Genomic DNA, 22840 nt, shown 5'->3' on the forward strand with positions numbered 1-22840 from the left:
CATGGCAACCTTTCTAGGTAATAGTGTTGTTCAACATCAAGGGCAAGCTATTTGACATTATAAAGTTGCAACTTGGAGTCTAGCGTCATCTCCGAAATCTTTTCTTGACCAGTTGCGAGATTTTCGTACCTAACGCGCTATATTTCATTCAATTGATGCAGTGGCAGACGCGCACCGTATTAGATTGACATTGTAAACTTGCAACTTGAGTCTAGCGTCATCTCCAAAATATGGATTTGTCCAGTTACGATATTTTCGTACCTAACGCGCTATATTTTATTTTATTTTATTTTATTTTATTTTATTTTATTTTATTTTATTGCTAAAAACGCTATATTTTATTCAATAGATGCACTGGTAGACGATGTCTTCTTTCGTTTCCGTCCACGAGCACGCGGTCTTCAATTGATGCACCTTGTCTATAGGTCTAATCACACCGCTTAAAATTGCAAGCTAGGAACAAGGCCGAGCGAGCAAGCTTCCTGTCTTCAGGTCACGGAGAGCAAGACTACCACTGTGCAGCCGGAGTGTCCTCCAATATGGATCTGGGGATGATCGGAATGATAGTCGGAGGATGGTTTGCAACCTGCGTCGTAAATAAACTGGCTGAGAAGGTTTCGCTGCATTTGGACGACCAATATGATCTGCTCACGGGTGCGAAGGCTATGGCGGAGGATGTGACGGCTAGACTTCCTCGTATCCGAGCCGTGATCCAGGCAGCGGAGGGGAGGCCGATCAGGGACCCAGCTCTGGCCGCATGGCTGAGGCAACTCAAAGATGCTGCCTACGAGGCTGACGACCTGCTGGATGAGTTTGAATTCAAGGAGCTTCATGATAAGCTGCACAGCAAGAGCAAGGTGAGCGACTTCGTATCCCCCGCTGTTAAGCTTCTCAAGCATTTTATAATGTCCGACGATGACCTGAAAAATTTGAAAAATCTTGCGGGAAATCTTGAAAAGATTTATCTTGATATCAATTGTATGGAAGAACAATTAAAGGACTACAACTCACAGCAGAGGAGTGTGACCAGAGAGACCAGCTCGATTATCCAGGACATTGTGGTTGGGAGAGACACAGAGAGAGACATGATATTAGATATGTTGTTGCATTTAGCTGATGAACCGGAATCTAGCATCAAAAGTGGGACTGGGAGTAGTAGCTACCCTAGTGTTGGCGTTCTTCCTATAGTAGGCATTGGGGGTGTTGGCAAGACTACCCTGGCTCAACTTATTTATAATGATGAAAGAGTAGCAAGGCATTTTGAGCTGAGGAAGTGGGTCTATGTGTCTGACAATTTTGATGTCAAGCGGATTTCTAAAGAGCTGGCATATGACTCGGTGCTCGCCCGGATCTCGGACGATAGTAGTTTGGATGGCATTCTAGGGAAAGTTAAAGATGCTACGAGGAACAAAAGGTTTTTGTTTGTCCTTGATGATGTGTGGGATGAGACAGGTAGCAAGTGGAGAGAACTCCGTGGTGTCTTAACATCTGGAGCGAAAGGAAGCATGGTTCTGGTGACAACACAGAGTCCAGTAGTAGCAGAAGTTATGGGCACGATGGACCCGATAGAATTGAAGAGCCTACAGGAAGATGACTACTGGATACTTTTCGAACATTGTGCGTTCGGTGAAAAAAATGTTGAGGAAGAGCGAAGGGAAAAAATGCAAACAATAGGAAGGAAAATATCTGAAAAACTGCATGGTTTACCTCTAGCTGGAAAGGTACTGGGAAGTTTATTGAACTCCAAACTGGATGAGGATTACTGGAAGATGATCTTAGAAAGTGAGTGGTGGGAACATGAATATGTTTTAGATAATATCCTTCCATCTCTGGCTTTAAGTTACGAACACTTGAATGCAAATTTAAAGCAATGCTTCGCTTACTGTTCCATATTTCCCAGGGGCTATGTTTTGGAAAAAGATCGGTTGGTCCAGATGTGGATGGCTCAAGGCTTTATCCAGAACAAGAGTCGGGTAAGAATGAGAATGGAGGACATCGGGGGTCAGATATATGACGAATTAACTAGCAGGTACTTCTTTCTACCAACTCTGAATGACAAGTATGTGATGCATGATCTGATAAGAGAATTGGCAGTTTTTGTTTCGTTGGATGAATGTTTGGTCATCAGCGATGAGAAAGGAGAAATTCCAGAGACAATTCGCCACCTGACTCTGAGGACTGATAAAAAAATGGATGCAATTATGGACACGTGTAGACTTCAAAACCTACGGTCCATTTTATTCTTTGGTGATAATGATTCCGAAAGATTTTACAGTTTTCTTGATAGCATGTTAAAACAATCAAAAAGCTTGCGTGTTTTGGATTTATCTTACAGTCAGGTGAAGCTGAAGAAGCTACCGGATGCTATCAGTGGGTTATCACATCTACGGTACTTAGATGTCTCCTGCACTAGGATCAAACAGCTGCCCAAATCATTTGGTAGGCTTTGCCATCTTCAAGTTCTGAGGATGCGATCCTGCCACCTTAAAAGGTTACCCGAAGACATGAACAAATTAATCAACTTGCGGCATTTATATGGAGAAGCAGACACAATTTCTCTAATTACTGGGATTGGAGATCTTATCGACCTTCAAGAATTAGAGGAATTCCGAGTCACAAAGAAGAGGCGACATGAGATTGGAGAGTTGAAGGGCTTGAGAAATCTTCGGAGACGGCTTGCGATCAAGAATCTTGAGAATGTTAATAGTAAGGAGGAGGCCATGGAGGCGATGTTGAAAGACAAAGAACACCTAACTGCATTGAATTTAATAAAGAATTTAGATCCAAGAAGTCTTCCTGATGCGGAGACGGAGATATTTGAAGGCCTCCAACCACATCCCAGTCTTAAAGAGCTGAGAATCAAGGGCTATGGAGGTACCAGATTTCCAACTTGGATGGTGGAAAGCAAGTTTCTCACCAATATAGAATTTATTTCTCTAGATTATTGTGTCAGGTTGGAGAGTCTGCCGCCACTAGGGCAGCTGCCTTTCCTCAAGGAACTTCATCTTGCCAACATGCCTGCCGTAAAACGAATTGGTCGTGAATTTTATGGTGACACTGGTGTGGCATTTCCATCCCTCGAGGTACTAAAATTTAAGGACTTCAAGGAATGGGAGGAGTGGTTGGAAGCAGATGGCGCACAATTTTTACCTCGCCTCCGTATATTCGACCTCCAAGGTTGCTACAAGCTAAGGAAAGTTCCCCTCCTCTTCCTGTCCTCATCGCTTGTAGAGCTCCACATCGGATACTGGGGTGACTTTGGCAATGCACTGCCCGGATGTTTGCAGAGTCTCACCTCTCTCACCGATCTACAGATCGTGGATTACCGCGCCCAAGTATCTCTTTGTTTATCAAATTTGAGTTCTCTCAAACATTTGGAACTTTGGGATTGCCCGGAGATGAAGTTAGTTGGGGGGGGGTTACAGTTCCTTACTACACTTGAAAGACTAGAACTCACAAGATGTCCGAAGCTCATCGAGTCCTCAGAACCTGTGCAGCTCCACGAGGAGCAGGGACTGCGAACTCTTAATGGTCTCACCATAGACGACACGGTCCTACTTCAAAATCTGTGGATTCTGTTGGGAAGCCTCCCCTCACTGCAACGGATGCATATTCGTTGGTGTCATGGTATGACCAACTTTACAAGGGAACAGGAGCTATGGTTCCAGCAACTGACATCCCTTCAAGATCTGGAGATTTATTACTGCGAGAACGTAGAAAGCCTACCTACTTCTTTGGCAAATTTTCCCTCTATCAGAAAGTTACATATACTCACCTGCCCTAAGGTTACCTCACTGCCAGGGAATGGCTTGTCTCCTTCGCTCGAAGAATTGCACATCGGTGCATGCCCTTTGTTGAAGGACCGATGCCAAAGAGGAGGAGCTGATTGGCCAAAGATTGCTCACATACCTTTCATACGTATTGATTCCGAAACCATACAAATGCTGTGAAAAGAAAATTCGACGCCATTCCTGCATCCATTCTTCAGGTAACCTTCAAGTTCTGTACATAGATAGACACGTCTATATCCTAGTTATATTTTTGCATTGTTTATGTATTAGTGACTCCAGATTACGACTATAAACAAGGATAATAGCTTCGCAAAGTTCTTATTTTCTAGCTTTTTTCTTCGTTTTGTTAGTTGGTTCATATTTCCATGCCTTTAAGAAATATCCTCATTATCTGGAAACACAGCTTTGTTAAGAAAGTTGAAATACAGGGAAGTTATAGGAAGAGGGGGGAGGTGGAAGATTAGAGGTTTGCAGGATCTGGAAACACTATGTAACAACCCAGCCCGGCCCAGCCGGTGGGTTTGTGGGCTGGCCTGAATGGGTCAGGCCCAAAGGTGGACCCGTGCTTGGCACAAGGTCTTCTTCCTCCTCGATTCTCCGATCTGCTTGTGATTGGTATTATGATGGATACATTTATGCGCATAACCTACACTTGCATAATTAGACTGATGGATGAGATGCTTTGGACTAACCATATTATGTCGTTGCCCCGTCATAGGCTGGAAACGTGACTACGGTTAGTGTAAAGCTAGAAATAAATAAAAAGGAATTGATGTATAGATGTAAACTGGATTTAATAAATAGGGACTTTGGGTTTATCTCGTTATTATGGTAGGCCCCATCACAAGCTAGAAATGTGGTACTTTGGCAGGCTCCATCATAGGCTAGAAATATGGAACTATAATGTGCAGGCCCCACCACAGGCCGAAAATGTGATACTTTGGCATGCCCCATCACAGGCTAGAAATGTGGAACTAAAATGTGCAGGCTCCGCTACAGGCTGAAAATGTGATACTTTGGCAGCTCTACCACAGGCTGAGAAATATGACCGAGATTTGGCCCAAAGTCGATAAGATAATTGATTCGGATCAAGTTAAAAAAGAATGGAATGGAAAACATTGAAAACACTAATAAAGATTTATGAGATATTGTATGATATAACACTCTTGAGTGGCTGGAATTATATTGGTATTTGATGTGCATATTTATACTAATTATTCTGGTATTATTGATAGCCGGTTTGTGATTTCATGATGTGTACAACGACGTTTGTGGTTTTCAATCTTATTCTTATATTATTATTGTGTTGGTGTGGATGTGTAGGAATTCTTACTAGGCTGTAAAGCTCACCATCCCTTTTTCTCTCTCTTTTTTAGAGCTGCAGGATGTATAGACATAGATGGGATAGGCGCAGAGTGCGAGCGTCAGAGTCATCAGTTAGTTAGATAGTTTATTTGATACCGATGAACATTGAAAACTCTTGTAATTGAACCAATTTGATTATTTGGATATATTGGATTTATCTATTTAAATTAATTAATTAGTTGTGGAATTATTGAATTTTTGTTCATCTTAGGCCTTGCATGATCTTTAGGGCACTGCTATGAGGCTCATGCAGGCGGTCGCGTACTGGACCCAGATGCTGAGTTCGGGGCGTGATACGCTAAAAGATCAGGAAAACAAAACAGAGGATCTAAAAACGCTGTTGCAAGGCAAAAGTATACCAGTCTCTGAAATTCGGCTGAGTAAAACATGAAGATCTAATTTCCTTGTACAGCACTGGATGATGCAATCAAGGGATCTTCATGTCATCTATACCACCTGTTAGTTAATTATTAACAAGTTGTTTAAGCACGCATTTAATGTTTCAGTCTATAACTCTTGTTTCAATTGTTCCTGGAAATATCCTCGTTGGTGCAAATCTCTGCGAGGAAGCAACTCACCTTGTATTCCTCGGAACAGACTTAAAAAAAGTCTATGGTTGCTAGCCATGCATCTGTGACAAGCTTGTTTTAATTAAGTGGTTGGCTAGTTCAGCTATTCCTATTGATCTCAGCTAGCTGCCTATGTCTTGCATCTGAGCTTATGCTAATAATATTTACTAGGTTTCTTGAGTTCTGACGATACTTATGGTGTTAACTTCATGCTGCATTCAATTTTTTCAAATCCTTTCACAGGCACCAGTTCTGGATATTGTAGTACAGGTTCGTTTCGTCGGTCACTTCCAATCCTTGAGCAACTTGGGGTCTGCAGAACTTTCACAAGGTCCCCTTGCGGATCTTCTTTCTATTTGGGAGCTTCACATCCAATGAATTCTTCACATGGAAGCCGAGCCCTCCATGCAAGTCGAGCCTTATCTGAATCCACTGAAGTTGTTTCAAACCGTCCATTATCACCGCATCTGCCTCTGAAGAAGCCACAGCTGAGTGCAGCATATTCAATTTCGCATCGTTTATTTGGAGCTGTTGTACCATCGTCTGTCTTGTTAATTCCTGCTGCTATGAAGTTTAGCCTTTTGTATGTTGTATGAAAGCAATTTCTGAAGTTGCTTCCGAGAGAGCTTTCTCACAATCTGTTGAAACCAAGCATCTGGATCTGTTTGCAGATGATAAACCCAGAGTATGGCATTCAGACTGGAATAGGTTCATGTTTTATTTGCAAATAACCATCCAGAATACGTAGGAACCAGCTGCTAAAAATATCATTTTTCGAGTTGTTTTTTTACTTTGGCTATTTATGTTTTTCATTGTCTTGAAATTAGATTGTACTCATTTTGCGAAAAAACTGTGGCAATGCCATTTTCTGCCTTTGAACCTGGAACCTCTCTCCAGTGCATGCTGAGAGCAGAGTGCGATGCCAACAAGCAGATCAAAGTTCTGTTGGCTTTGGTCCACCCTTACCTTTTGCAGTTTTTCCCTCTCTAGATATGTATTCATGTGCGGGGTTTGTGGGATGCAGGATATCAAAGTTACCTTGGCCCCAAGAATGGTCCACAGAATACTTGCTTGGTTTCCTACAGAGAGAGATGATCTGCTGGAATGCATTTCCATGACTTGAATTTTGAATTGAACATTTTGCTCGGAATTTCGAATTGAACATTCTTCTGGGGAAACTTTCCTGTGAAAACATGTTCAGACTTCAGGAAGTCTAGTGAAATGGAAGCTTTCAATGGGTAACATGGTTCCTGAAGAAATAATCGAGGCATCCAGTCATGAGAGAGAACTATGAGATAAGTGCTTTGTTCTTGTAGTATGACTCTGAGAAGAAGTTTTGAGAATAACTAGTTTTTATGCACAAACACTGCACTTTCATATTGCCATTTCTTTTAAATGCATGCTTATTTCTTTGCAATTTTTTAAAATGAACAATTGCTTAACTGCCTTTTTAACTAGAGTCAGTATTTCTTGTAAGCATGAATTTATAGCTTGGCGTCACCCAAAGGAGAATCCATCTATTGGTTCTCCATATTGCAATGCATCCATCCACTTTGCAAAAATTTTCTCAGCAGCTCATCTGACGTCATTATTCAAGAAGAAACCCTTGAGGCCCAGTCCATAGGGCCAGAACAGCCCATTCCTAAATCTAATCGGGTCAGAAGTCTGAACCCCTATTCAAGATGGAGATGGAGCCTTTGGCTCGCTCGCTCGCTTCTCGATTTTGTTTTAAAATTTTTGCCTCTGTTCTTCCTCCTTTTCGAGCATCGTTTGGCTGCCGACATTGCTGTTGTCGATCGATGGCCTTCCGGTCATGGAAGACCGGCACCACCAGTCCTCCACCACCTTTTTTCCTCTCTCCATTCCTCTTGTTTGCTGTCGCCCCAATTGATGTGTCGTCGATCTCTTCTCCTGCGGCCCTCCTTGACGTCTCGGGGAAGTCAAGGCACTCCGATTAGTCTAAGCTATGATCAATCTCAGAGAGGAAGTATTTAAAATGTGCAAACACTAACATATAATTAAGAGTTGAGCTTTCGAGAATATGTGGCACTTATTCTTCTTACAGAATTTTTTTTATGAAACTAGATGAAGATAAGATATCGATTGGGACCGACAGCCAGAAAAGTATTTCTAGACGAGATTGGTCGGTAACATAAGCTATTAAAGCACTTTCTCTGTGAGAACCAAGTTCTAACGCCATTATCAATATCATCTGTACTAGATTATATGCATTTTTATTTAAAAGTAATTAAATAATAATCAACTATCATGTTCCCATCAGCTTTGGGGATAACAAATAGTTTTATTTCATTATACTGATGAACAACAACGATTGTTCAAATTAAAATCTTGATAATTTCAAGAATTTTTTGGGACTTACGAGCAAGAGGCGTTGTTGCTTTGTGCTCTATTTTAATTGAGAGCACCGTCCATTGGACTTTGACCTTTAGGCAATACCAAGAAGGGACGGCTCACAAATGGACGAGTTAAAACTGATTTTTTTTGTATTCTTATACCTAAGCCCCCTACAATATAAAAATGAGAGATAGGTTCCGTCTTCTGTCGTGGCGTTAGATGTCAATTCACCGCTATCAAAGTACTGCAGAGTTCGAGTCGACAAAGTGTCCCAGAGCTAGGGAGATTTGGCACCTATCATCATTCTTATTGCCCCATTCAGTCGAGTCGACGCAGGATTTGATTCACTGGCTAAGAGTTTCCATGAGGAGGCCTAGCACTGTTGAAGCCGGCATTTGCTGGGTATATTTGGCTTATTATATTTGGTTGGACAGGAATGCTGGCCTATTTGAGGGCAGGCGGTTACCCCCGCGGAGGGTGGTGGACAGAGCCATGCTTTATTCGAGGGAGGTTGCTACAGCTGCCATTAGTTTCTCTTCTGAGATGGCCAGGGACACCTGGGGTACTCTTTCCGCTGTCACAGCGTCCAGGTTTGCCCTAATGTCTTGGGTACCCCCACCCCTTAGTCATCTCAAAGTGAATTTTGATGGTAGTATGTCGATGGACGGGGTATCAGGAGGAGCTAGCTTTGTCATCATAGACCATCTGGGTAGGCTGATAGCAGCTGGTGGGCGCCATACGCCGGGACTTACCGCAGTTGGGGCAAAGTTGTGAGCAGCCTGGGAGAGTATAGCCTATGCGAGGCGGGTACTCCGTGCCGAGCATATATGTCTTGAGGGAGATTCCTCTGTGGTGATCAATTGGATTCGGGGAGTGGACATATATGGTGATGGTCATTCTCTCATTCGTAAGATTCGGCGATTGGCTCAGGAGACAAGCGATTTCCAGGCTTCACATGTTTTTCGGAAGGCGAACAGTGTGGCAAACTGGGTTGCCTCATTTGTTGCCTAACACTATGGGAAGATCATATGGACATCTGTAGAAGATATTCCTTTTATCTTTTACTCTTGGCTTTCTTTTGATATAGCTGGATGTACTGAAGTTAGGGCGCCGTTTCAAAAAAAAAAAAAAAAAAAAAACCGCGGAGTTAAAACTTAAAACTGAATTGTTGCACTCTAACATTTAAGCCCTTGTGATATAAAAATCAGAAATAAGTTTCCTCAGCGTATGATGCCCGATATCAACCGCAACGAACCGGCGATGGCGACGGCTCCGGCTCTCGCCTCTCTCTCTCTCTCTCTGAACCCTTGACTCCCCACCGTCAATCTCTCTGAGGGCCCGAGCCGCGCCCTCCTCTCTCTCTCTCTCTCTCTCTCTCTCTCTCTCTCTCATAGCTCATCCAGCGCTTCCCTCAATGCGATCCCAAATCTCCTCAGCGAGGGTAGTTTGAAACCCTTTTCCGCTCAACTGGATTCGATCTGCTCCTCTTTTCCCGAGGAATCTTTGAAATTTTTCGGGAAATTTTACTCGCTGGTATAGAAAATTTCTCTTTCCTCACCCTGATTTGTTGGAATACAAGGGATCCGGTGTTCTTGTGTTTCTCTTTAGTTTTTAGTTGCGACTGCGTTAAATCCCCAAACTTATTTATTTTTCTCCCCTAAAAATCAGCTAATTAATTCTCAAAATTTTCATCATTTCCCCTCCCGATTGATGTAATCTCAATGTTTGGTGAGTTGTCTGTGATTCGCATAATCATATACATGGATTAATTGGAGATTCTCATTAATGCCGGTCCTTGTTCTCCTTCGCAGTTCCACTGGGAAGTGTAACCTCTAGTGTATGGACATGCAATGCCAGCATAAGGCCCAATGGCTGATGATATTTGGCCTCTTCTTCCTCTTGATCTTAACCAGCAATTGGGCATGTCATGCCGCTGCTTTGTCTTCTGACCAGGTTAGCATGAAAACTTATGATTTGCATTATGGGCTGCACCTGAGTCTCCTAACATTATTTTTTTTTGTATTGCTTTTATTATAATTAGGTAAGATAATAAGTTTGGCAAAGAACTCGACTTTGAGTGTTGTCGTGCAGGATATATATGTTGTCTATATATTCATTGTATCTTTTCTGCTATATAATTTTGGTCACATAATTTTCTGTTTATCATTGTTTTTTGGTCACATAAATTATTAATATTTATATTTCCATATACTAAATTTAATGTCAGGTGAGCAATGTGGAAAGCGGTGATGGGAGAATCTTTGGCTGTTTGCCATGCTCACAAGCTTACCTTGCCAGCTCTTATTTTGATCACCGCAATAGCCTGCTTGAATTGGATTTTCATGATTTTTTAGCTCAAGAATTTGGTACTGGTGACTTGTGTAGAGGGCTGGCTAATGATATGAATGTGCTTGGACTTGCAGACCTGCACCGGCATCTGAGCGGTGAAGGTTCTCATCGACATGTGGTTTCCACCTTGACATTTGTTAACCAATCGGATGGTAAGAAGTGGCTTGATTCTCACTCTTGTGAAGCAGTGATTATTGAAAAACTTCCAATTGGAGTCTTTGCAGATCCATTTGAGCTGCAACATCTTGTCCACCGCAGAGGTAGAAAGCTTATCATATTCTAGCAGCAAAGCCGATTGATTTATTCCTTCGCTATGTGTTGACAACTCCACCCCCCCCCCCCCCCCCCCAAACAGCCTTTCTTGATGCTGCCGTTTTTGGAGACTCGAATCTGGAATTACCCTCAGCTCTGTCCAACAGATCAATTGTTGAAATTCACATGGATATTAGGAATGACTTGCTGGAGAACTATGAAACTGTTATTCAGTTACCGCTGCATGCTAGATATCCGGTGAGTTTAAGAAAAAAACAAAAAAGTTACGACACGTTACTTTGGAGTGTTTCATGTTATTTAAGACTTTATTTGTATAGTTTTGGTGGTTGTATGCTGAAACTAGCATTTTATATAATTAAAATTTGTAATTTTAATTGGTGAATTGTTTAGCGGATGCATATAATGTACATATCAAACTTAAATTATTCAAAGTTTGTTACATTCAACAGCTAGGAAGCTCTCAATGCCAAATGTGATGAGTTTTTTTCCTCATCATTTCGTGTACAACTAATGAACTTCTTAACTTAATTGTATGCATGTAGTTGGAGAATATGATATTTCTTCTGTATAAAAGGCATGCTTATTATTGTTCCGATGGTGCGTTGTATTGAATTTTCAATACTAGTCAGAGAATTGTCTCAAGTCCAACCATTGATATATTGTAATATGGGTGACTATTGAAGCCTTGGCTTGTAAGATGCCAAAGGATAACAGAAACTAGAAATTATACATGAAGTCCATTATCAACCTTCATGCAATGGTTAGCATCATAAAGATGAAGCAAAAAATTTTGTTTCAACCAAAATATATAAAATGTGATCAGAGGGACGTGGGGAGGGTGGTTGGGAGTGTGCGGCCTCATATCGTGAAGCAGGGAAATGAAAGTCGGACTTTTTGAGGAGTGAGACAGAAAAGCTACAAAGTTAAATCCCTATGGTGTCCCCCATGTAAAGATTTTTGAGTCATTCTAAACTTGATTTAAATCTCCACAGGGCTCCCTTTACCCATCTTAAAACTGGAAAATGACATCTGAACTCCATCTTATTTATTAGGGAAATACCAAACCAACCATGAGGATTGAAAATTGAACTACCTTATTCTTTTGTTCTTTACTGACTCTAAGATCTTTGGATTCAAATGAATCGCTTTAGTGACTTCTAACTCACTGACTTATATTGAGTAGAACTTCCGACTTTCTGAGTCTTAAGTTGCTGGAGTAATTCATTGTTTAGGGTACCAATGCCTCTCTTCTTACTTCTGTCTGATGGGTTCTTCTTTTTGTTTTCTCCTATGAAACTTTTTATATTAGATTCAACATCATTTTTATTAGAAGTTTGAATCACATAGAATATAAGCTTTCTATTAAATAAGAAATGGAGATGAATGCATGAGAAAACTTGTAATTGCAATTTATTTGAGTTACTTTAATTCCTGTATCAGATTGCACATATGAAGTCAAGCACTTTTCCGGCGAATGAGGTGGTTGACAGTATTGTAGCGAAATGGGTATTACCATGTATGCATGTCTTTACATTTACAATACCTGGATGTTGATTATGTTGTACCTTTGATTCAATAACTCAGCAACAAGTGGGCAGACAATCTGTGATCAGTGTTATTTCAACGTACATAAATCTAATGTGTAGATTATATTTATGATGAGGTTTTCTATTCTTTAAACTTAAATTAGAATAGTGGTCCTAAATAAATGTAAATTAGTGGGGCCAGCTCTAGTTAGACACTTTGGCTTTCACTCCTTATCCAGGGAATATTTCTCCTTTTATAGCATTGGGATCTCTTAAACTTTTTCAAATCATATAGAAGGTATCGCACCAGTTTCATATAGTTAACCTTAAGAAGAATCTCTGAACTAGCTCTTGTCATTCTCCACTTAAACTTTGAAGCATAGTTTGTCCATTTTTCTATTTACTAGTGCTCTTTGGCCTACAATTTCTGGTAGTATAAACTTCAATCACATTTGCTAGGGTCAGTTTTGCAAGTTTTGAAACATACAGTTTTAATTAGTTGATTTCATTTGCAGCCTCTTGACTCCAGTGGTTATGCAAGGATCGAAATAGGCCGACCAGACTTGTTCATACGCTGTAGACCAAAACAATTACAACCAGAGTCTTGTTCATGGACACTTAAAATCCTGGGTGCTGGATATGCGAAAAATGTCATGTGGCAAGTACCTTGTGGAAATGAAGCACATACAGGAATTGTATCCAGCATTACTTTTGCCACAGCACTAATGTGCGTTTTGTTAATTGTTTTATCGGCTATTTATTTTTCTGGGAGCAATAGTATCAAATGCTCCTTATGATCATTAGCAGCATTGCTTTTTTATGTTATTGCACGCCCTTTTCTCTTTCCAGTTTCTTTAAATTTGGAATTAAAGGTTTCTTCATGATCATTAGCAGAGGGAATATTTTCTTTTTAAAATTATTTTCTACCACTCATCTTTGCAAACAAGTCTATGAGGAAACTAGTTTAGTTAGTTAGAAGACCATCTCCACTGTGTTGGGTCTTCTCCTCTGACATCTTTGCAGCTGACAACCGTTTCTATTATCCTCATATTTCAAAACCCACCTGTTCTTGCTAATCCCTTCCTAATCCTGCTATGTGAAATATATAGGAACCAATCAGATGATGACCTGAGCCACTCCTTTGTACAATGGGTACGACAAGATATCCAATATTTTGCGACTTGGATTCAGTTTCTTACTGTTCTTTTGTCATCTTCACCTGTATAACCCATTTCCTCTTCACCTTTCCTTGGCCTACTATCTCCTGGCTTTATTATAATACAGCTGCTGGCAATGGTTTTATCCAGAAATTTTGTGAAAATGCATGTCCCAATAGGTTTCCAATATGGAAGTAATTTGTCATTTTAGTAGAAAAAGATTGATGAACAATCGAGTTCGTTCCATTGTTTGATCACCTAATGTCTTTGATGGGATTTCATGTGTTGGTTTGTTAACATATAAGAGAACACTCTGGTGGAGAAAAAAATGAAAACAGGAAAAGCAAAAAATTTAACATTTTTTCTCATAATCCATAGAAGTCGATACATGCAGGTAACATTTTTTCTCATAAAAAATTTAACATTTTTTCTCATTAACATTTTTTCAGGTGAAGCCTGCATTTAAGATGCATGCAGGTAACTCATCTTTGTCTGGGCCTGCATAAAATTGTGTATACCAATGAGAGATCTCTACTATCTTGAAATGGATGTACCGTTCATGCAGCTGACATGGTCTCAGTTTTTTACGTCAGATCAGCTGCTTGGTAGTAATATTATGAACGCAGGCTTGCTGTTAACATTCCTACCTTTTTTCTAGTGTAATCTTAAACGTTTATAACTATGCTAGACAGAGCCCTGGATAGGATCAATCGAAACCCCCTCATTGTTTCTGCAAGACCAACATATTTCCCTTATTCTCTGCTACTTTTTAGACTCTTATTTGCTCGTATTGATCCAAATTGATTTGCTTGAAATTGTGGCAACTACAATTGGCTTCTGTCCGTTGGAAAATGTTTATCTATCATCAGACCCTCTCCATGGTTTTGTGGTGTGATTTTGGTAGGAGCTAACTGCATTTTTTTGAGATGTTTCTAAAAAAGTAGTCGAGATGTTTACTTTTTTATATTGAACTTGGAAAGCTGTGAGCCTGTTCGTTGGATTTATAAAATCTGTCCAAGTTCTATTGCAGGATGGTTGTTCTATCGCAGCACGACTTGATGAAACAACATGGATGCTTGCTTGACAGGAAAACAGAGCCTAGCTGATTTATACGGAACTGCTAAGATTTTGGCAGCTTCGCAAGGTTTCATGCCTGCTCCTGTGGGAGAGTATAGTAAAATCAGAATGAAGTCTTCTCTATTTTTTCTTTTTACTTTGTTCATTGAATGCAAACGAATCTTCAAGGAGAAAGTACTTAAGATAATGCATTAACATGTATCAAAGGTAATGCATTAACATTTAATGAGCCATTTTAACTGCCTCAAGAATGAATTATGTTTATTTGAAACACTAAGTAATTTCTTTATTTTCCATATATATTCATTCTAAACTTTTTTGTTTGTGCAGATTTTTGGATACCTATATCACTAGAGCTCTTTACGTCTAAAACAAAAGAATGTTTGAGCAAATTAAGGATAATTGCATCATTTGCTTTCCTTGGCATATAATTGGCTTAGAAATATGTAGTTAGTGGTATGTAAGTTGTACATGTACAATGCATTAGGATTGCATGAAGGATTAGACGTTTACTCATTTAACTCAATAGTGTTTAGTGTTTACTTTACAAAGGTGCACAACGATTGTCCGCCCGCATTTCCATTCCCCTTGTCCGGTTGGAAATGGCGCCAGGTTATCCCACTTTGATTTCATGGATCTTGAATCACCCAATTCTTAGATGAAGATGATCTTGAATCCCTCTTAAAGCAGGCTTTATGTGCCCGAAACCTTGTAAGTTGAGCAAGAAAAAGTATGATAAATTAAAGTTCATCAAATGACGTTCACCTACGAAAACGTACAAAGTTCAATATATATATATATATATATATATATATAAACAAGAGCATGTTCCTTATCCAAATTTTTACATAGACCATTCCCACCTTGACTATGAGCCCCTCCACAAAATAATAGGCACCGCATGACTTAGGAGTTGAAATTAGACTTCGTTCATAGGCTAGGTGAAACTAGGGTTAGGCCGGATTTTCCCCAAAGGTTGATATATTTTACATAATTCTCGGCCTAGCTTAGCTTGACCTTTGTGCCTATTTTCTAGGTCCAAGTCTGGCTCTTACTTGAACTTCGGACTTTGGACAGGGCTTCAAGCTTTCAGACCATTTTTCCCAATTTAAAAAATAATGATATTAATTAAAAAAATAAAAAATGCTAAATATGAATAACTAGATATTACCAACAGCAGTTTGAATACTAGATAACTAAAATAAAGTACCGTAAGATTGTAGATCTTTGCCCGGTAAGTTTACATACCAACAAACCAAGGAGTTTAATCATAAAAACCCAGGGCTAAAAGAAATTCTAGGTCAGGCTAGCTTGGGCCAAAATTTCATCTCTAAGCCCGAATCCGGCCATGTTTGGGTTGCCTACGGGCCTAAAATCGTGGTCCAAGCCTCCCAACAAGGCTTGGGGCTTGAGTGGGTAGGAAACGTCAGCCGGCCCGTGAACATTTGTAGTTGGGATATAAGAACTTCATCTTGGTATGAAGTTGACAAAATCTAAAACACTTGAACAATCTTAACTTCGTAATCCAAAAAAATACTGGATACTGTTCATAAAGATTCAGCTGAAATTAAACTCGGACAAAAATCTGGACCCTCTAATCCTATCGTTTAAATAATTGATTTGACCTACGTCCAATCTAACATGTTAAACTAACTTGGGTAGGTGTGGTTGGTCCAATTTAGGGTTGTATGCTGAAACTAGCATTTTATATAATTAAAATTTGTAATTTAAATTGGTGAATTGTTTAGCGGATGCATATAATGTACATATCAAACTTAAATTATTCAAAGTTTGTTACATTCAACAACTAGGAAGCTCTCAATGCCAAATGTGTTGAGTTTTTTTCCTCATCATTTCGTGTACAACTAATGAACTTCTTAACTTAATTGTATGCATATAGTTGGAGAATATGATATTTCTTCTGTATAAAAGGCATGCTTATTATTGTTTTGATGGTGCGTTGTATTGAATTTTCAATACTGGTTGGAGAATTGTCTCAAGTCCAATCATTGATATATTGTAATATGGGTGACTATTGAAGCCTTGGGTTGTAAGATGCCAAAGGATAACAGAAACTAGAAAAATTATACATGAAGTCCATTATCAACCTTCATGCAATGGTTAGCATCATAAAGATGAAGCAAAAAAATTTGTTTCAATCAAAATATATAAAATGTGATCAGAGGCACGTGGGGAGGGTGGTTGGGAGTGTGTGTGGCCTCATATCGTGAAGCAGGGAAATGAAAGTCCGACTTTTTGAGGAGTGAGACAGAAAAGCTACAAAGTTAAATCCCTATGGCGTCCCCCATGTAAAGATTTTTGAATCATTCTAAACTTGATTTAAATCTCCACAGGGCCCCCTTTACCCATCTTAAAACTGGAAAATGACATCTGGACTCCATCTTATTTATTAGGGAAATACCAAACCAACCATGAGGATTGAAAATTGAACTACCTTATTCTCGTGTTCTTTACTGACTCTAAGATCTTTGGATTCAAATGAATTGCTTCAGTGACTTCTAACTCGCTGACTTATATTGAGTAGAACTTCCGACTTTCTGAGTCTGAAGTTGCTGGAGTAATTCATTGTTTAGGGTACCAATGCGTCTCTTCTTACTTCTGTCTGATGTGTTCTTCGTTTTGTTTTCTCCTATGAAACTTTTTATATTAGATTCATCATTATATTTATTAGAAGTTTGAATCACATAGAATATAAGCTTTCTATTAAATAAGAAATGGAGATGAATGCATGAGAAAACTTGTAATTGCAATTTATTTGAGTTACTTTAATTCCTGTATCAGATTGCACATATGAAGTCAAGCACTTTTCCAGCAAATGAGGTGGTTGACAGTATTGTAGCGAAATGGGTATTACCATGTATGCATGTCTTTACATTTACAATACCTGGATGTTGATTATGTTGTACTCAATAACTCAGCAACAAGTGGGCAGACAATCCGTGATCAGTGTTATTTCAACATACGTAAATCTAATGTGTAGATTATATTTATGATGAGGTTTTCTATTCTTTAAACTTAAATTAGAATAGTGGTCCTAAATAAATGTAAATTAGTGGGGCCAGCTCTAGTTAGACACTTTGGCTTTCACTCCTTATCCGGGGAATATTTCTCCTTTTATAGCATTGGGATCTCTTAAACTTTTTTAAATCATATAGAAGGTATCGCACCAGTTTCATATAGTTAACCTTAAGAAGAATCTCTGAACTAGCTCTTGTCATTTTCCACTGAAACTTTGAAGCATAGTTTGTCCATTTTTCTATTTACTGGTGTTCTTTGCCCTACAATTTCTGGTAGTTTAAACTTCAATCACATTTGCCAGAGTCAGTTCTGCAAGTTTTGAAACATACAGTTTTAATTAGTTGATTTCATTTGCAGCCCCTTGACTCCAGTGGTTATGCAAGGATCGAAATAGGCCGACCAGACTTGTTCATACGCTGTAGACCAAAACAATTACAACCAGAGTCCTGTTCATGGACACTTAAAAATCTGGGTGCTGGATATGCGAAAAATGTCATGTGGCAAGTACCCTGTGGAAATGAGGCACATACAGGAATTGTATCCAGCATTACTTTTGCTACAGCTCTAACACGCGTTTTATTAATTGTTTTATCAGCTATTTATTTTTCTGGGAGCAATAGTATCAAATGCTCCTAATGATCATTAGCAGCATTGCTTCTTTATGTTATTGGACACCTTTTTCTCTTTCCAGTTTCTTTAAATTTGTATTAAAGGTTTCTTCATGATCATTAACAGAGGGAATATTTTCTTTTTAAAATTATTTTCTACCACTCATCTTTGCAAACAGGTCTTTGAGGAAACTGGTTTAGTTATTTAGAAGACCATCTCCACTGTGTTGGGTCTTCTCCTCTGACATCTTTGCAGCTGACGACCGTTTCTGTTTTCCTCATGTTTCAAAACCCACCTGTTCTTGCTAATCCCTTCCTCATACGACTATGTGAAATATCTAGGAACCAATCAGATGATGACCTGAGCCAGTCCTTTGTACAATGGGTACAGCAAGATATCCAATATTTTGCGACTTGGATTCAGTTTCTTACTGTTCTTCTGTCATCTTCACCTGTATAGCCCATTTCCTCTTCACCTTTCCTTGGCCTACCATCTCCTGGCTTTATTATAATACAGCTGCTGGCAATGGTTTTATCCGGAAATTTTGTGAAAATGCGTGTCCCAACGGGTTTCCAATATGGAAGTAATTTGTCATTTTAGTAGAAAAGGATTGATGATAAATCAAGTTCGCTCCATTGTTTGATCACCTAATGTCTTTGATGGGATTTCATGTGTTGGTTTGTTAACACATAAGAGCACTGTGGTGGAGAAAAAAATGAAAACATTAAAAGCAAAAAATTTAACATTTTTTCTCATAATCCATAGAAGTAGGTACATGCAGGTAACATTTTTCTCATAAAAAAATTTAACATTTTTTCTCATAACCTTTTTCAGGTGAAGCCTGCATTTGAGATACATGCAGGTAACTCATCTTTGTCTGGGCCTGCATAAAATTGTGTATACCAATGAGAGACCTCTACTATCTTGAAATGGATGTACCCCTCATGCAGCTGACATGGTCTCAGTTTTTTACGTCAGATCAGCTGCATGGTAGTAATATTATGAAGGCAGGCTTGCTGTTAACATTCCTACCTTTTTTCTAGTGTAATCTTAGACGTTTATAGCCATGCTAGACAGAGCCCTGGATAGGATCAATTGAAACCCCCTCATTATTTCTGCAAGACCAACATATTTCCCTTATGCTCTGCTACTTTTTAGACTCTTATTTGCTCGTATTGATCCAAATTGAAATGCTTGAAATTGTAGCAACAATTGGCTTCTGTCCGTTGCAAAATGTTTATTTATCATCAAGCCCTCTCCATGGTTTTGTGGTGTGATTTTGGTAGGAGCTAACTGCATTTTTTTGAGATGTTTCTAAAAAAGTAGTCGAGATGTTTACTTTTTATATTGAACTTGGAAAGCTGTGAGCCTGTTTGTTGGATTTATAAAATGTGTCCAGTTCTATTGCAGGATGGTTGTTCTATCGCAGGATGACTTGACGAAACAACATGGATGCTTGCTTGACAGGAAAACAGAGCCCAGTGGATTTGTACGGAACTGCTAAGACTTTGGCAGCTTCGTAAGGTTTCATGCCTGCTCCTGTGGGAGAGTATAGTAAAATCAAAATGAGGTCTTCTCTATTTTTTATTTTTACTTTTTTCATTGAATGCAAATGAATCTTCAAGGAGAAAGTACTTAAGATAGCTATTGATCTTATTTTTTATAGTTCACAGTAATGAATTAGTCAATGGGAAGCTTAAAAGCAGGGGAGTTTATTGTGGTCACGGCTGAATACTCACAGCGGACTTGGGAATCATACCACATGAATAGCCTATTTGAGATCGAGTGTGAAACTGTTAAATAGTGTTCCTTAGTTTCCTGTATGGTGACCAAATAAGAAATAGTTTCCTGTGATCTTGTTCGACAAGGCTGACTTTGAGTGCTGTGATTGACAGGGGAGTGGTTTTGGAAGATAGTGAATTGTTGAGCAAAGAGATTGATGCCAGACAGCAGGTAAAAAAGCAAAGAGAGAAGAAAGAGAGAGGAGGGAGGAGAGAAGGAGGGAGGAGAGAAGGAGAACTAGGCTTCACACTTAGCACTAGCTTAGAGTTTCACACCAAAGCTAAAAGAAAGGGAATCAAAATTTTTATTTATAACATACCTTAAACTATGTACGGTCCAACATATTTATTAGAGCCAAAAAATGCAAAAAGGCTCCTAAAAAGAAATTAATCTCACAAAGACCCTCAAAGATAACAAAATACCAAAATAACCCCTAAAGGCTATCAAATAACAAATATCCTAATAAGCCCAAATAAAATAAAATCACTCCAACCACAATGAAACTGGTTGAACCATTCTCCTACGGCGACTGTAGACTCGAGTGACAGGCGATCTGTTACTAGTGTCCGCACCAACTCTCTCGGGTGGGAAGAAATTGACCTTGACGAACGTGGCTTGGTGTAGCTCTGATAGTACTCCAATAAATCCGGGTTAATCCACTGAAACTCCTCGTGTGTGATCAATGTGGAGTCAGACTCTGGTTATCCTCGCCAACGAACCAAGAAGCGTTGGAGGCCATCATCACTGGTAAAAATTGTTTGATCGTCTAAAATAGCATCAATGTGCTCTTTTTATGCTCGGCGGAGAGGTAAAGGAATCGAAGCTGGTATGGGATCAGTAATAGGGGAATCATCCGGCTTAGGAGAGGGCTCAGCAAAAGGGTCATCAGGGATTGTTGGTGGGCCCTTGTAAGCAACTAAATCTTCAACATTAAAAGTTGGGCTAATGCCAAAATCAGATGGAAGGTTAGTGACAGGCGTTAGTGCCAACCCTGTGCAACACCCTGCATGGCCCAGCACTACGAGCCTGCAATTTTTTAACGGTTCCATGAGAAAACCGTTCAGGTCGAATACGAATTATGACATAATCCCTAGTTTGAAATTTCTTAGCACATCCGTGGAAATCAGCTTGCAGTTTATAGTGAGCATTACTTGCATGTATGTACTTGTAGATTTTTTGATGCAACTCATGAATGTGTTGTGCAAATGCATGTACAGACTTAGAAATTCGAACATAGGGTGACATGGGTAAGAGATCTAGAGGTTTTCTAGCTTTATAACCATACACGATCTCAAATGGACTCATACCGACCGACCTGTTGATTGAATTATTGTATGCAAACTGTGCTATAGGAAGGATTGAATCCCAATTACGAGTGTATTTGCCCACAAGGCACCGCAAGAGATTACCAAGACTTTGGTTACCACTTTGGTTTGATCGTCAGTTTGTGGATGATAAGCAGTGAAAAATTTGAGCTTTGTACCAACCATGTGCCACAAAGTTTTTCAGAAGTAACTCATGAAACGGACATCTCGGTCGGACACGATGGTGTTTGGAAGGTCATAGAGTGTGACAATCTCATCGAAGAAGAGTTTGGCTACTTTGGAGGCATCAGAGGTTGTTGAACAAGGGATAAAGTTTAAAATGGCCCACGACTACAAGAATGGAATCGTGTTTCCTGAAGTTATGGAGAAGACCAAGCACAAAATTCAAACTGATGTCATGCCAAGGACGATCTGGTACCGGTAAAGGGGTATATAGGCCAATGTTCTATTTTCGGTGTTTGGCTAATTGGCAAGTTCAACATTGGCCAATGATTTTAGCAACGTCCCTTTTCAGGCTAGGACAGAAGAATTGACGTTCCACCTCTTCGATGGACTTATCCCGTCCGAAATGCCCGGAAAGGCCACCTACATGTACTTCCCGCACGAAGAAATCTCTTACTGATGTCCGTGGGATATAGAGCTTTGCTGCCTTAAACAAATAACCATCTTGAAGATGAAACCCATCGATCGAGGGTCCTCCATCAGCGAGGGCTTTGTAGAGTTCCACAAAATCAAGGCAAGAAGTAGTCCTCTTTGAGTCCGTCGAAGCCCATGATATTGACAGACATATCGAGAGCAGGGTCACTCGATGACTCAGTGCATCAGTAGTTGTGTTTGAGGCATCTGATGTGTGCTTTAGGACAAAAGTGTATTCCTGGAGGAACTCAAACCATTTAGCATACCTAGAGTTCAGTTTTTTTTGGGAACTGAGGTAACGAAGAGCTTCATAATTAGAGTAGAGGACGGATTCATTGGGCAACAGACGATGGCGCCAATACCGGAGGGTCTGGACTACGACATAGAATTTCTTGTCATAGGTGGAATATTTCTTCTTAGCCTCATTTAGTTTTTCACTAAAATATGCTACGGGATGGCGTTTTTGGCTGAGCACTCCACCTATACCAAGGCCAGATGCATCACACTCCACTTGAAAGGCCTTGCTAAAGTCGGGTAGGCGCATAACTGGCATCTCAGTCATCTTCCTCTTGATATTGCTAAATGCTTTAGCAATGGCACTAGTCCAATAGAAGTCGCATTTTTTGAGGCAATCAGTGATTGGGGACATAAGCGTGCTAAACTTCCTAATGAAATGAAGGTAGAAAGTAGCCAGCCCATGAAAATTGCAAACCTCACTGAAGGTTTTAGGCTCAGGCCACTCTACTATTGCAGTGACTTTATCAGGGTCAGCAGACAAGCCTCCGAGGAAACAATGTAACCCAAGAAGTTGACATGAGAAGTGAAGGATGAACACTTCTTAAGGTTGGCATATAGGTTCTCATTCCTCAAGGTTGTGTATACCTGTCGCAAATGATTCAGGTGTTGCTCCTTTGATTGGCTGTAAATGAGGATGTCATCAAAAGTATATGACTAAAAATTTGTCCATGAAAGGTCGCAGTACTTGAG

At 39.8% G+C, this 22840-nt stretch overlaps 2 protein-coding genes across 14 annotated transcripts; both read left to right on the top strand.

Annotated features, from left to right (window-relative positions):
- Positions 1 to 408: 408 nt before the first annotated feature.
- Positions 409 to 6524, top strand: LOC103721751 (putative disease resistance protein RGA4). The gene is made up of 2 exons (XM_017846333.3): positions 409 to 3988; positions 5969 to 6524. Exon 1 carries the CDS (start codon positions 540 to 542, stop codon positions 3948 to 3950), a length of 3411 nt encoding a protein of 1136 aa, XP_017701822.1. The 5' UTR covers positions 409 to 539; the 3' UTR covers positions 3951 to 3988; positions 5969 to 6524.
- A 2776-nt stretch (positions 6525 to 9300) lies between these two features.
- LOC103721745 (phosphatidylinositol-glycan biosynthesis class X protein-like) lies at positions 9301 to 19629 on the top strand. Of its 13 annotated transcripts, none has more exons than XM_039125985.1 (7): positions 9301 to 9613; positions 9892 to 10033; positions 10308 to 10581; positions 10654 to 10689; positions 10785 to 10939; positions 12744 to 12955; positions 19521 to 19629. In XM_039125985.1, the coding sequence occupies exons 2-7, from the start codon at positions 9920 to 9922 to the stop codon at positions 19612 to 19614; spliced, it is 885 nt and encodes a 294-aa protein (XP_038981913.1). In that variant the 5' UTR covers positions 9301 to 9613; positions 9892 to 9919; the 3' UTR covers positions 19615 to 19629. The 13 variants fall into 13 exon arrangements, 12 of the variants coding, with proteins under 12 accessions (XP_038981913.1, XP_038981917.1, XP_038981919.1 ...); XM_039125981.1 differs by adding an exon at positions 9749 to 9808 and having other exon boundaries at positions 9303 to 9613; positions 10308 to 10689; XM_039125986.1 differs by lacking the exon at positions 19521 to 19629 and adding exons at positions 13835 to 13862; positions 14416 to 14791 and having other exon boundaries at positions 9304 to 9613; positions 10308 to 10689.
- Positions 19630 to 22840: the final 3211 nt, after the last annotated feature.

Source organism: Phoenix dactylifera, chromosome 4, assembly GCF_009389715.1.
Source record: "Phoenix dactylifera cultivar Barhee BC4 chromosome 4, palm_55x_up_171113_PBpolish2nd_filt_p, whole genome shotgun sequence".
Taxonomy (NCBI): Eukaryota; Viridiplantae; Streptophyta; class Magnoliopsida; order Arecales; family Arecaceae; genus Phoenix; species Phoenix dactylifera.

Coding starts and splice junctions, on each gene's coding strand:
- LOC103721745 (XM_039125981.1), top strand. CDS start 9,920: ATGGACATGCAATGCCAGCATAAGGCCCAATGGCTGATGATATTTGGC. Junction 10,034..10,307: donor CTGCTTTGTCTTCTGACCAG/GTTAGCATGAAA, acceptor ATTTAATGTCAG/GTGAGCAATGTGGAAAGCGG. Junction 12,956..19,520: donor ACTTTTGCCACAGCACTAAT/GTGCGTTTTGTT, acceptor GTTCTATTGCAG/GATGGTTGTTCTATCGCAGG.
- LOC103721751 (XM_017846333.3), top strand. CDS start 540: ATGGATCTGGGGATGATCGGAATGATAGTCGGAGGATGGTTTGCAACC.